The sequence below is a fragment of the Argentina silus genome, assembly GCF_951799395.1.
Source record: "Argentina silus genome assembly, chromosome: 3".
Lineage (NCBI taxonomy): Eukaryota > Metazoa > Chordata > Actinopteri > Argentiniformes > Argentinidae > Argentina > Argentina silus.
This window is the reverse complement of record NC_139657.1, coordinates 28,855,468-28,868,948: the sequence shown is the minus strand read 5'-3', so window position 1 is coordinate 28,868,948 and position 13,481 is coordinate 28,855,468. Positions and strand designations below refer to the sequence as shown.

Sequence of the window (13,481 nt, the reverse complement as noted above, 5' to 3'; positions counted from 1 at the left end):
AAAGGACAAAGAGGGCATTGGTTGTTGATTGGCAGATCAACAGATGTCCTACTGACAGATAGTATCTACCCATCTGTTCAATAAGTGGATAAGTAGGTAGATATTTTAAGACTGGTGTAGAGAGGGAGCGAGACAGTTGGGATGGTGAGAGAAACAGCTTGGCATTCCATAAGTAGTGTGTAAGCAGTGATGATTTCAGTGGAGGTCACTTGGAGTGCAGGGAGACCCACATACCAAACCTGTTATTCCATGAGATTGCACTGTACACACAACCACTCTTGTTCATTATTATTGTACTGAAAATATGTATGTATGTATATGAGAGTAATAAAAAATAAATAAAAATAAAAACATGTTAAATGATTTTTTAACACAACCAATGTGATGCTGGTACATGCAATATTGTGTCAGTGACTTGTAATGTTCAATCATGTTAACATCCCAATCTCACACTTCATCTCCCGAGATCAAACTATTCACAACCCTCCTATCATTCTGTTTGTGTCAGTGTCATTACCATTTACTTTTTGTATCAAGAACTTTAACTTTTTGATTCTAGTGTGAAATCGACACTCACCGGCCACCTTATTAGGTACACCTTGCTAGTACTGGGTTGGACCCCCTTTTGTAGCCCATCTGCTTCAAGGTTCAACGTGTTGTGCGTTCAGAGATGGTCTTCTGCATACCTTGGTTGTAACGAGTGGTTATTTGAGTTACTGTTGCCTTTCTATCATCTCGAACCCGTCTGGCCACTCTCCTCTGACCTCTGGCATCAACAAGGCATTTTCGCCCAGAGAACTGCCGCTCACTGGATATTTTCTCTTTTTCTGACCATTCTCTGTAAACCCTAGAGATGGTTGTGTGTGAAAATCCCACTACATCAGCAGTTTCTGAAATACTCAGACCAGCCCGTCTGGCACCAACAACCATGCCACGTTCAAAGTCACTTAAATCACCTTTCTTCCCCATTCTGATGCTTGGTTTGAACTTCAGCAGGCCGTCTTGACCATGTCTACATGCCTAAATGCATTGAGTTGCTGCCATGTGATTGGCTGATTAGATATTTGCGTTACCGAGCAGTTGAACAGGTGTACCTAATAAAGTGGCCGGTGAGTGTATAACTGTATATTACCATTATGTATTTAACAGCTGACAGTTTACTTTAGTTTGTTTGGTCTGTTAGCAAACTGTCATCGTGTGTGCAAACTGTCATCGTCTGTGCAAACTGTCATCGTGTGTGCTCAAAGCCATTAGTCAGGGGTGAAAATATCCAACTATAATAACTGCATTAAGAGGGAAGAATTCACAATACAAGGGCAATATACAATTAAAATGTATTCAATCTCGAACCAAACTCGAGAGAACTTCTCTCGGTAAGAGTGAAGCCTGAATCAGCAGGATTCCAGGAGGGAAGAATAAGCAACCTAACACCCAGGGGAAAGCTGTGAACTTTCCAGTTAAGCTAAGTAGCTAGGTTCTATCTGAACACTGCAGACGCGCTTGCGAATAAGTGAGTGAAGAGTGAAAATAATGAAGTGGGTGTGCTGAGGGGCGGCAGGTGGCCTAGAGGTTAGAGAGGCTGGCCACCAATCGGAGGTTGCTGGTTCAATCCCCACCCTAGGAGGGAGCTGGTAACTGGAAGGTTACTGGTGTCATATCTAAGGCTCCTACCACTGCAGTTGTGCCCTTAAGCGAGGCACTTAACCCCTAACTGCTCCAGTGGCGCCGAGCCCAGAGCTCTGTTCTCCCTTGTGTGTTGTCTCGGGAGCGATGTGCACGTGTCAAATTCCGAGAATTGATTGCATGGCCAAATAAATAGTCTTCTTCTGTGGATGACTTTTTATAAGCTAGGCTGGGGTGGGGTCATGCAAAGTGCTCCCGGCATGTTCCAGATGTGATTGAATGGTTTCAGCAAATAGGTGATAGGCAAGGGTGCATATCCCATAGTGAAATGTCTCCCTCATCTCCTTCAGAGAACCGGGGTTACTCACGTAACACAAAGTTTACTAGCCTATATGTGCCCAGTTATTGGAACCGATCATTGATAATGACTTCAGTTGGTTTTATTTGCTATTTGGCCCCTTGATTAAGTCAAGGAATGTGGCAAAAAAAAGGTATTCTACAACATACAGCGCCTTGTGTAAGTAATGGGACCATGAAGGACTTATTATTTAGGCTCTACACTCCTAAAGTTTGGATTTCAAGTCAAACAATTACTATGAGGTTAAAGTAGAGATTCTCAACTTGTATTTGATGATATTTGTGTGATATATATAGTCTCCCTATTTCAGGGCACTAAAAGTAATGGAACAGATTCATATTCATGTCCAATTTAAACACTCGTGTTTAGTATTTGATCGACAATCCTTTGTATACAATAACTGCCTAAATTCTGCGACCCATTGACCCCACTAGATACTGGGTGTCTTCTCTGGTGATGCGCTGCCAGGCCTGTACTGCAGCCATCTTTAGTTGTTGCTTGTTTTGATGTCTTTTCACCTAAAACCTTATCATTATGAAATGAAATGCATGTTCAATTGGATTTAAATCTGAAGATTGAATTGGCCACTTTTTCCCCCTGAAAAACTCCCTAGTTGCTATGGCAGTATATTTTGGGTCAGTATGATAATGCGCCATCCAATGAATTTGAAGGCATTTGCTTGTACTCAACAAGTTAGCCAGTTCTAGTGGCAGCTGTACATGCCCAGACGATAACATGCTCTCCACTATGTTTCACAGATATGGTGGTATGCTGTAAATCTTGGGCAGATCCTTTTATCTCCAAGCTTTCCACTTGCAAACACTGGTACATGATAATGCAATCACTCTGGTACGTGATAATATTAATCTTATCTGTCCACAAAACTTTTTTCCAGACCTCTCCAGGCTTTTAGATACTTTTTAGCAAACTGTAATCTGACCATCCTTTTTTGAGTATAACTAGTGGTTTGCACCTTGCAGTAAAGCCCTTGTAGTTCGGCTGGTGACATATTCTGTGGATGGTGGTCATATTCACTCCTCATTCCTGGAGAGTGTTCCTTATCTGTGGGACAGTTGATTTGGGTTTTTTCTTAATTATGGTGAGCATTCTTCACTCATCCACTGTCAAAGACTTCCTTGGCCTACCAGCCCATTTGTGATTGATGAGCTCACCAGGGCTTTTTTTACTTCTTTATTAATGATGTTCCAAACTCTGCAAGCCTAAGGTTTTGGCTAGAGTATTGGCTAGTCCGATTTTTCAGCCTAATAATGGCTTCCTTGACTTTCACAACATCTCTTTGGTCCTCATGTGGACAGACAGGCAAACACAAAGCCAAGAACGAATACTAGACAGTTTTCTTATGTCTGCAGAAATGATGTGACGGACCACACTTAACTTACCCGAAACACCCGTCAAGCCAATTGTCCCATTACTTTTGGTGCCCTGAAATAGGCCTGGCTATGTGTAAAAAGTATTTATTATGTACACAAATACCCTCAAATAAAAGCTGAGAATATTTCTACTTAAACCTCATAGTAATTGTTAATTTGCTATTTCAAACCCAAACATTTGGAGTATAGAGCCAAAAGAAGATTGCTTACGCAGGGCACTGTATCTCCTATTGATTCAGTAGAATATATGTACCTGTACTGTAGATTATGGTTTTTGTGAGTGGTAAGCACATTTTTCACTTCTTAGTTTATTCCATTATATGCTTACCCTTTTGAGTGACCTGATACTGCTTCCACGAATGGCTTCCATCAGATCATCACGGGTGGACCTCTTAGGGATGAGCCAGGATGAGTCATTTTTCTTTTTTTGCAAAGAAGGCTTTAAGGCATTCTTCAGCTCCTTCAGAATGTCAGAGCTCTCTTTCTCATTGGCCCCGTTCTTGCCCCTCTTGGATTTGGGTTTCTTCTTTTCGTCTTTTTGGCCTTTTGTGCCATTTGACCCTTCATGTTGTTTAATCATCTCTGTAATCTTCCTGGTTGGCATATGCTTCTCAGGCTTGACACCAGGGAGAGGTGGAGGAGGCGGCGGAGGGGGGATGTTGTTTTGGATTTGGTCATTCAGTGTTGGGGAGGACCCAGGTGACTTCTTGGGTGAGATATTTGCAGAAGACAATCCTGGCTGGATGGGTGCTTCCAGTTGGCTTTGCTCCCTTTGTTGCTGCAGCCTCCTCTGCCTCTGCAGGTCCTGGTTGCGGGTCAGGATACTGGTAGCAGTCATCCTGGGGCCTGATAGGTCGAACTGGTAACCCAGCTTGAGCAGGGTGGTGTTCTCCCTCAGGAGGCACACCATTTCCATCTCTACCTGGCCCCCACAGATGTGTCTCTGGTTGTGGAAGCGGAGCTCCACCAGTGTCCCATTCTTCTGGAGTGATGCCAACAGGTCCAAGATGCCTCTGCCGGACACAAAGTTAGACTCGATATTGAGGTTGGTGATGGAACGATTTTCCCTGAGCATCTTGGAGATGGCGAAGGCTACCCGGTCATCTGCGTGGGTGTTGGCAAGGCTGAAAACCCGTACATGGGTGTTGGCGCTCAAGGCTTCAGCAAAATGCACCAAGGTCTCCTGGGAGATGTCCTCGATGTTGTTAAGATTGACCTCGCTCATGGTGGGATCATCATTAAAGATCATCTCCAGTGCCTCGTCAATCACGATGGGGTTCCCGCACGGTCTGTCTGGGGTCGCGTTAAGGTTGTGGTCTTTGTTTGCTGTCCTCGGGCCAATACTTCTAGATTTATCCTCTGAACTTCTCGAAAGTCCTCCAACAACATTTTGCTCTTGTCTACCAGATGTCAGCATAGGCTCGTGTTTGCATTCATCCTTCTTTTCCTCTTCATCATTATCCTTAGTTAAACCATCCTCATCCTTGTCTTGGCACTCTCCCCCTCCATTTTGGCATTTGTTTTCCTCTTCATTGTCCTCGGACTCTTTGACGTCACTGTCACTTTTTGTCACACATTCCTCTTCACTCTTATCAGGCTGTCCCTCCTCCATGCTGTCCTGCATGTCATAACAGGGTGGAAAATAAGGTTGTGCTCTAACATTCCTCAGCCAATGTCCTTAATGAGGAATACCGCCAACACTTGATACTCACGCAATATAATTAAAGCTGGTATTTCTGACAATATAGTTAGGACAATATATTTAGATTTTACATATCAAAAGAACACAGTAAAATTTGTGCAAACTCTACACATAATTTGAGCTGTAATATGCACTGATATGGTAGATTGTTTAATGCATGTTGTTTTTATTTTCCTTTGTAAGAATTTACATTACAATTTCTATTAGAATTTAAATCAGAACTTGATCTTGAATGTTCCTCAAACATCTGTTATTTTCAGAATAGCCAGTAGCCAGTAGTATGTGACTTTGAAATATGTAGATCATAAGTGATCTAACATGTCAATCAGCCAGACACTGAATTCTGAAGAATCATCTAATACCTAATTGTCAAATTAATTGGTTTTCAGTTACATCCAATTGATTACGTTTTTAGATAGATTTTTCAAGTGCTCTGAAGTGCACTTGAAATCAAATGATCCTGTGTTGTCTGGAAGCTCCATGAAATTGCGATGTTTTCTTAGAACAACAATATCTGTCTTGTAAACTTCAGAAGTACCCTCTCCTCTCTCACCTGCTCAGGACATGATTCCGACTTCTCATCCTCCAGCAGTTTGCGTGTCTCGTCCTCCCAGTATTTCAGCAGTGCCTCTCTGCTGAAGGTGCCCATGGGGGTCTTAGTGGTCTGGTCTTTCTGCCTCAGCCCGATGGGGACGTTGTCATCTGGGTCGATGTCCGCCAGCTCCCGTTCCAGTTCCTGGAGCTCATCAGACGTCAGAGTGGCCAGCAGCTCATCGTCATCCAGTTCCTCATACTTCCCCAGCTCATTTCGGTACCCAAAGGTACTCATGATGGGACTTATTATGGACTCTTATATCTCTGTTTGGGTCCTCTTTGACTGAATCCTTCACCTACTTTAACAAGGCTAACACTGGAGGAATGGTAGGTACTAGACTAATGATACTGTGGAAGGAGGATGGAGGCAGTCAGAGAGAAAGAGAATGATAGCGAAAGAGAGTCTCTGTTCGTCTAATTTTCCCAGCTGCCAGATGATCCTTAAAGGGAGGGGGACACGTAACAAAGTGCCTGCCAAATATGTTCTTGTCTTTTTTTAGGGTGCGGGGGTCAATGAGAGGTTTACAGGAGGAATGTAAGCCCTCTTAGTGGTTGTGATGAGACCTCTCATCAGCTCGTGCCCAAGAAGAGGGAAAAGACCAACAAAGCCTCAGGGAGACATCAAAGATGAACCTCAAAACAGTTACATAATGTGTCAACATACAGCACAGGTTCATTCACCATGGTGTTAGATAAACACTTGTTACCCAGAGAAGAAGGACGCTTAAGACAGGAAAAGCTGATGTTGACGGTAGCTGTGTAAGAAGATAAACACAAATTAGAGATCAACAAAAGCCAAAACAAGAATGAGAGGGAAGGAGAAGAGAGAAGGAGAGGAGATATAGTGCTGTAGAGCAAACATTTTGCAATAAGCTTTAACCAGTGGCTCGCCTAGTATTAGGTTTATTATTGTTCTGTTGTCAATACAAGAGGTTACAGTAACTATAGGAGTCTATCACCATGGATCACTCCTAACACACTTTACGGACGAGTGAAGTTATGTCACATGGCTGTGGTGTGATTTAAGTGGCATAATTGGATGCCATCATTCTTTTAAATCCACTGTAAATTTGACCTCTAACATGGCTCATAGTTGGGCTTAATCTTTGTCCTCCACTGTACACGTGAAAATGGAAAGGGGTTTGAGGTACAAACCTTATGTAAATCAATTATGGGTGACTCCTAGACACTGAATTTAGATTTAATAAGCTCATGAGATAAAGACATATTTTCATTCATGACATACAAAGGCTACACATCCAAGGCTACACAGAAGAAGATGCTACATGCATGATATGATGTACTATGCTTTATTCATCATAATGCCAATGACTAAATTAGACGTGAATATGTTATGAGGCTGAGAATTTGAGTAGAATGTCTTTCACAAGTTATTTAGCGTTCAATTTACAAAAGCAAACAGGAGGGTAACATTCATAAATGCTAACGTTGCCCTCTAGTGGGAGATATATTGGTCCAAGCACTAAGGTACAGTATATGGAAATTCCATAACTGAGGGAATGCTTGGAGGCACCAGAGAAACTTTCTGTAAGCTCACAGATTAAGCACTTACTGTAGTTTGTACAGTAGAGTGCATTCTTAGCTTCTCTGATTTCCTAATCTTGATGAATTGTCAAATGATTGAACTATTTCCTGGCTTATTTTCTTGTGAGCTGCCTTTATTTATTCATCTGAGTCTCTGATTAGAATCAGATGTAGTTAGGTGTTTTGTCACATAGAAATCAGAGGGCAAGCATTGCCAAGTTAGAGAGCATGTTTGTTGTTTGCACAGGCTATAAGGTTATATTCAGAGATGACCCGCTTTCACTGTCTGTCGCTGAAGGAATGTAGGTCATGCAAGTTGTGGTATTTCATATTAACGATCATGTGTGGTCAGTCATCAATGTGAACCACAATGTTGTTGCAGTACAGTAGAAAATATGAAATTGGAAATATTGCCGTGCTGAGTGCATTAGAAACCGAAACCAACCAAACTGTCAAATTAAGACATTCTTTATTAGGATCCCGGTTAGCTGCTTCCTATTGGACCACTAGTCTTCCTGTGGTCCACAAAAAAGACATTACACATTCAATGTTACAACAATAACAAAGAAGAACGATAATGACAAACATGAAACACAGCAGCCCATTAGAAATTGACTATACTTTATTATAAAATATAATTATTCTAATTATTAAATTTAATCTTACCCTTGATCCAAGTGACCTAATTTTCAAGTTTCTTCAGTTTGAATTGTATTTAAATAATGGTCACCCTGGTAAAATGATACCCTGGACAACAAAACGTGTCCTTATGTGAAAGACAATGCATTTTCACTCTTCTGTCACTTTTCACTCTCGAATTATCTTGCCATATCAATCATGCTCCTTGTACACTAGGTAGTCCCTCAGTCTGGGTGGGAAGGGGGAAGAGTCCATGATGTTGGGGTCACCCAGTCTCTTTGGGGTCATCTGTTTCCTGATCACAAGTCTGCAAAGGTGTGCCAGTGAACAGGGGTTCCCTAGGTCAAAGAAGTGGGGAGGTTTATTAGAAGTGATGGGGGTGGGGTGGGTTCAGTTTTTAATGCATTCAGAGCATGACAAGATTTCCAATTTCATATTTTCTACTGTATCTGACAACTGTCTAGATGCTCTCTAATAGATTTTATTTTGAGAAAATGCAACAACATTGTGGTTCACATTAATGACTGACTACACATGATCGTTATGAAACACCACAACCTGCATGACCTACATTCCTTCAGTGACAAACAGACAGGTCATCTCTAAATATAACCTTATGGCTTGTGCAAACAACAAACATGCTCTATAAGCTGGCAATGCTTGCCCTCTTAACTACATTTGATTCTAATCACAGATTATATTACTCTTTTTCTATAAATGCATGACCAACATACAGTGCCCTCCATAAGTATTGGAAAAAGGAAGCATTTTGTCTTCTTTTAGCTCTGTACTCCAACAGTTTGGATTTGAAATCAAGCAATTACTATGGAGTCAAAGTAGAGATTATCAGCTTGGGTAGATTGGGTTCACCATTTAGAAAGTACAACATTTTCTGTCATTGTAGGAATCGGGACAGATGCGAGGTGGCCACCTACAGTGGTCATTTATGTTGAAGGTCAAAATGCGAGGTGTTCATTTTACTCCATCTCCGTCTCGCATTACGTTGCTCTCTTTTACTACATGCAATCACTTTGTGTGGTGGCATAGGCTCCTGTTAGATTGTAGTGCAGGTTTGAATGAGTTGAGATCGATAGACTGACAAATATATGCAACGCTCTCGTGATCAGAGCTCGGGTAAATCAGCTGTAGAGAGAGACCTGATCATTTCATGTTTTTCACTTGTACTAACCACTACGTTACAGGTGATTTGCAACATTTTCTCTGGGTACAGAACATTTTCACCCCACACATTTTAGGCAGCACCCCCTCGCGAAATGTACTTCCTTACAGTCCCTGCTGGTGATGCTCTGCCAGGCCTGTACTGCAGCCATCTTTAGTTGTTGTTTGTTTTTTAGGTATTTTGTCTGAAATCTTATCATCAGGAAGTTAAATGCATGTTCAATTGGATGTATATATGAAGATTGACTTGGCCAGTCAAGAATTTTCCCCTAGTTGCTATGGCAGTATGATGAAGCTCCATCAAATGAATTTGGAGGCATTTGCTTGTACTTGAGCAGATAAGATGTTTCTGTACACTTCAGAATACATTCGGGTGCTGCTATCAGCAGTAACATCATCAATTTAGACAAGTTAGCCGGTTCTTGTGGCCCAAACCATAGCACCCCCTCCACCATGTTTCACAGATGAGGTGATATTCTGTAAATCTTGGGCAGTATAGAGCTAAAAGAAGACAAAATGCTTTTTCTTTCCATTGCTTATGGAGGGAACTGTACTTTCAGAATTTGATAAGATTTATTATTGAATTACCTAATATGCTGCAAATCTGGGGCCACTCTTTATGCTTCTTCAGGATGTGTTTCATCTTGCAACACAGAGGCACATGACTGACGTAGTTCAGAAGAATCTCAACAGCTCTGCCTGCCAAGTACACCAGCCAGGAAACATTGATGAAATCGCAAAACTGGATGACAGGTGACAAAAGAGATTCATGAGGGCATTTTAGCCATAAAGAAGGCATTCATACTGTAGACTGCCTCTGGATATAGAAGTGTTTCAAATTAATACATTATGTTTAATTTAATGAATTCTACCCTGTTTAACTGTTGAACTAGACAAGTTGTGAGATTGCATGAGAAAGAACGTTCAGTGGAAAGCTGTTTTGGCCCTGATAATGCGCTTTTAATATAAATAAAAAATGGTGTCATGGTCGAGCACTGGCCTTTACATACCATTTGTATGTTTTGTTTGTTTACATGGATATGCACACATTTGCAGCTATCAGAAAACACCTTTAACTAATTCCCTATGGTAACACTACATAACACCACATAATTGAAACAGAACTCACAGGTATTTTTTCGTTGTGGTGATCTGAATGACACTGGTCACTCAAGTCATGCCGGTCGTGGTTACAAGAGAAACATTTTTCTGCGTCATAACCGTTGTTTAGCAACAGGCGCATCATCATCTCGTCCCTCAGACAGTACTGCAGGGCCGTGGGGAACACCGTGTCGCTGACCGCCGTGAAGTAACAGTTGACGTCCGCCTGTTTGGCCAGGAGCTGCTTCACTATCTCATACCTCCCAGCTCTCACTGCCACTAGGAGGCAGCGTAGCGGGTCCAGGTCAGGTTTGGCTCCTGCTTTCAGCAGCATTTCAGTGCAGGTCACGTCCCCATTGGCGATGGCAAAGTACAATGCACTTCTTCTCATGTCTCCGTAGTTTTCTGAGATATGAGAATCTAGGAGAGTGTTGACATCAAAGCCCTTTTCAAAGAGTAACTCCAGGCAATGCACATGGCCTCCGTCAGCTGCAGAGTGAACTGGACTTTGGCCTGACAGCCTTATTGCCCTTCTCGTGGTTATCGGAATAAAGATTCTCAATGCCCTGATGGAGAAAAATAAACTTAGATCAGTGCTCTGGTTTTCAGAAGAATCACAAATACGTCGACACTTAACCACTTTGAGCTTTACATCACACACAAATATCATACTGGATATTTTGGACTGACATTCTGTTCCCAACTAAAGGGAAATTTAGGGTAAAGGAATGGAATTTGTGTAAACTATCACATTAAATCACTCACACCATGATAGGATTCAGCTGTGTACTCACAGGTAATGGCCACCATATGCTGCTCGATGGATAGGTAACTGTGAGCACAGACTGGGGATGTTAGGATTGGCTCCATGTTGCAGGAGAAGATCTATACAATCTGGATTCCCAGATCCTGCAGCATCGTATAGCACACTGTCTCCATTGGGCGCCTGTGCATTCACATTGCCACCTAATTGTTGGGAAGGGAAATACCATATATACTCATTGTTATTTTTCAGACCAAACAAACACAAATTAATAAAGACAAACCATTGCGAATGAGGATGTCCAGAACCCCTGAATGGGCATACTCTGCTGCAATGCCCAACGGAGTCACTCCATGTTGATCTGTCTCTGTGACCTGGCCTCCATGTTCCAACAGCAACTCCATGATGTCAGTGCAACCCACCATGGCTGCCTCGTGCATGGCAGTCCACTTCTTCAGACAGATTTGCTCCACCCAAGCCCCTCTGGTGATCAGAGCAGACACCATTTCGTATGATCCAGATCTTACAGCTGCAGTAAAGAACATGAGAACAGTTGCAGAATAGTAGAAATTGATATTAAGAATTTTTCTAACAATAATATTGTTATATTAATAATAATATTGGTTTATATCATTTGCATGTAGAGAGAGACTATTTCATCTGTAGGTTTCTCTTAGCCAAGGGTTTGATTTAGCTTAGCTCTAGAGGCTTTACTCTGGGCCTGTCTTTGTGTTCCATCTGCACCTTCACCCTACAGAAAAAGGGCTTGTTGCATGGTAGAGGCCCAGTGGGATCCTTGGGACGACACTATCCATAATCTTAACCCTTATCCTTATCCTTATCCTCATCCTTATCCTCATCCTAACCCTAACCTTAACCTTAAGCCTTACCTTAATTGTTTTAAATCGGAACTTCAATGTGGTGATGTCAGAATCGGGCCATTCCAACGATACCAGTTAGCATTTACCCCTGTTGCTATGGCATCAGTTGTCCTGAATCCACAGTCATTGAAGGCACTGTAGTTGAATGCTTACATTTGTAATAGTTTTCTATCTGTTCCTAGACCAGTAGTGTGACAATATTACCTAGCAGGAGAGGGGACTCATTCTTGTTGTTGGTGTTGTGAGGAGACGCTCCATGTTCGAGCAGCATCTTCACATTTTCCACTAGACCTGCTTTAGCTGCTAGAGTTAGCAAGGTTTCTCCCTGCATTGTCTTCTCTTCCAGAGTCAACCTGAAAGAAGCTGTTATACACAAGATCTTCAACCTGAATTAACAAGCGTCCATCTCCTTTCCACAGAAACAAATACCTTAATTGAATATTCTGAGTTCAATATGGCTAAATACCTCTACTATGGACCGTGATGCTAAATGCATTGTGGAATGTAGAAAGAAATCAAACATCACATCCTTCAAAATCTAGTCATGTGGCAAATAAATGAATGTTCAGTTCCAAGCCAACATGTTTATGTGATATGTAGCCCATGTGAGTTGGTCCGCATATGAAATGATTGCTTGGTAATATATTACCATAACAAACCACCTCCAGCACCTGCACCAGAGGTTGGACAGCTGCCTTGTGTAGAGGGTAGCAGCCGCTGTCATCTGCCTCAATAAAGCTCGCTGGGAATTCAGACAGCTCCTGGAGCGCTAATATGTCACCTGGGGGGAGAATGCGCCAGAAAGGACAATGACATTTCATGGGGGTGAAAGTGTCAGCTACAGTGGTCACCTATGCTGAAATACTGTACTATTTATTCACCTGTATGAAATCAGACTGAGTAAGATTCAGTGTCAATCTAAACAGCTTTCTGATGCTAATTAGTTGTACATGCTTATTTTTTAAGTGGCTAGCATGGGACCACATGTGGGACCACAGTTTTTTGCATTATCAATATTAAAAAGTAAATATCAGTATATACAGACACTTTTGTCTGTTTTGGTCTGTGATTCATACTGTATTGAATGTCAGAATACTCATCAACTGTACACAGGTTGATGTATACTTGATATCAAGCTTGTGGGGAAACCTGGCCTTGTTCTTCATACTGTACACACAGGAAACACAGAATATGAATTCATGTAACAAAATGACCTCAGTAATTAGACATTGTTACAATTCATATTACCATGCTTAATGGCCTCTAAGATCTTCAAATATTCTTTGCTGAGAATGAAAATGAGAGATAATCCAAATAAGCCATAATTTTCAACAAGAACAGCACATTGTTAAGGCAAAATTCTGCGAAATGTACAATTTCAGTAGTACGATTATGGTCGTGCACTACCTCAGTGCAGGCGATAAGGGTTTTTGGCATGACTCCTGAATGCTCATCTGAATAGAATAATCAAGAAGTCGATCCTCGTCCATGTCATCAGTAGTATCCATGGCTTTCATAATATAGGAAATATGAACGTAAGCATGTGGCCTACGGAGTTCTATGCTCCAAACATTTATTTGGCTAGTCTCTGCAATGCACTGTGTAAATTAAACACTTTCTCTCTACAAACATCAAACATTAATTCCCATTTTATTAGATACTTGTGTGTATTCACAGTCAGACAGCAGTCAACATATTGTTCATT

At 41.6% G+C, this 13,481-nt stretch overlaps 2 protein-coding genes across 2 annotated transcripts; both read right to left on the bottom strand.

The window, feature by feature from the left end:
• Positions 1 to 3,688: 3,688 nt before the first annotated feature.
• Positions 3,689 to 5,903, bottom strand: lmod2a (leiomodin 2 (cardiac) a; the record flags this gene model as incomplete). The annotated part of the gene is made up of 2 exons (XM_083666568.1): positions 3,689 to 4,990; positions 5,628 to 5,903. 2 exons carry the CDS (start codon positions 5,901 to 5,903, stop codon positions 3,689 to 3,691), a joined length of 1,578 nt encoding a protein of 525 aa, XP_083522694.1.
• A 2,129-nt stretch (positions 5,904 to 8,032) lies between these two features.
• Positions 8,033 to 13,284, bottom strand: asb15a (ankyrin repeat and SOCS box containing 15a; the record flags this gene model as incomplete). Its single annotated transcript, XM_083666567.1, has 9 exons — positions 8,033 to 8,190; positions 9,620 to 9,773; positions 10,161 to 10,698; positions 10,927 to 11,098; positions 11,179 to 11,424; positions 11,981 to 12,139; positions 12,426 to 12,557; positions 13,013 to 13,062; positions 13,184 to 13,284. The coding sequence occupies 9 exons, from the start codon at positions 13,282 to 13,284 to the stop codon at positions 8,045 to 8,047; spliced, it is 1,698 nt and encodes a 565-aa protein (XP_083522693.1). The 3' UTR covers positions 8,033 to 8,044.
• Positions 13,285 to 13,481: the final 197 nt, after the last annotated feature.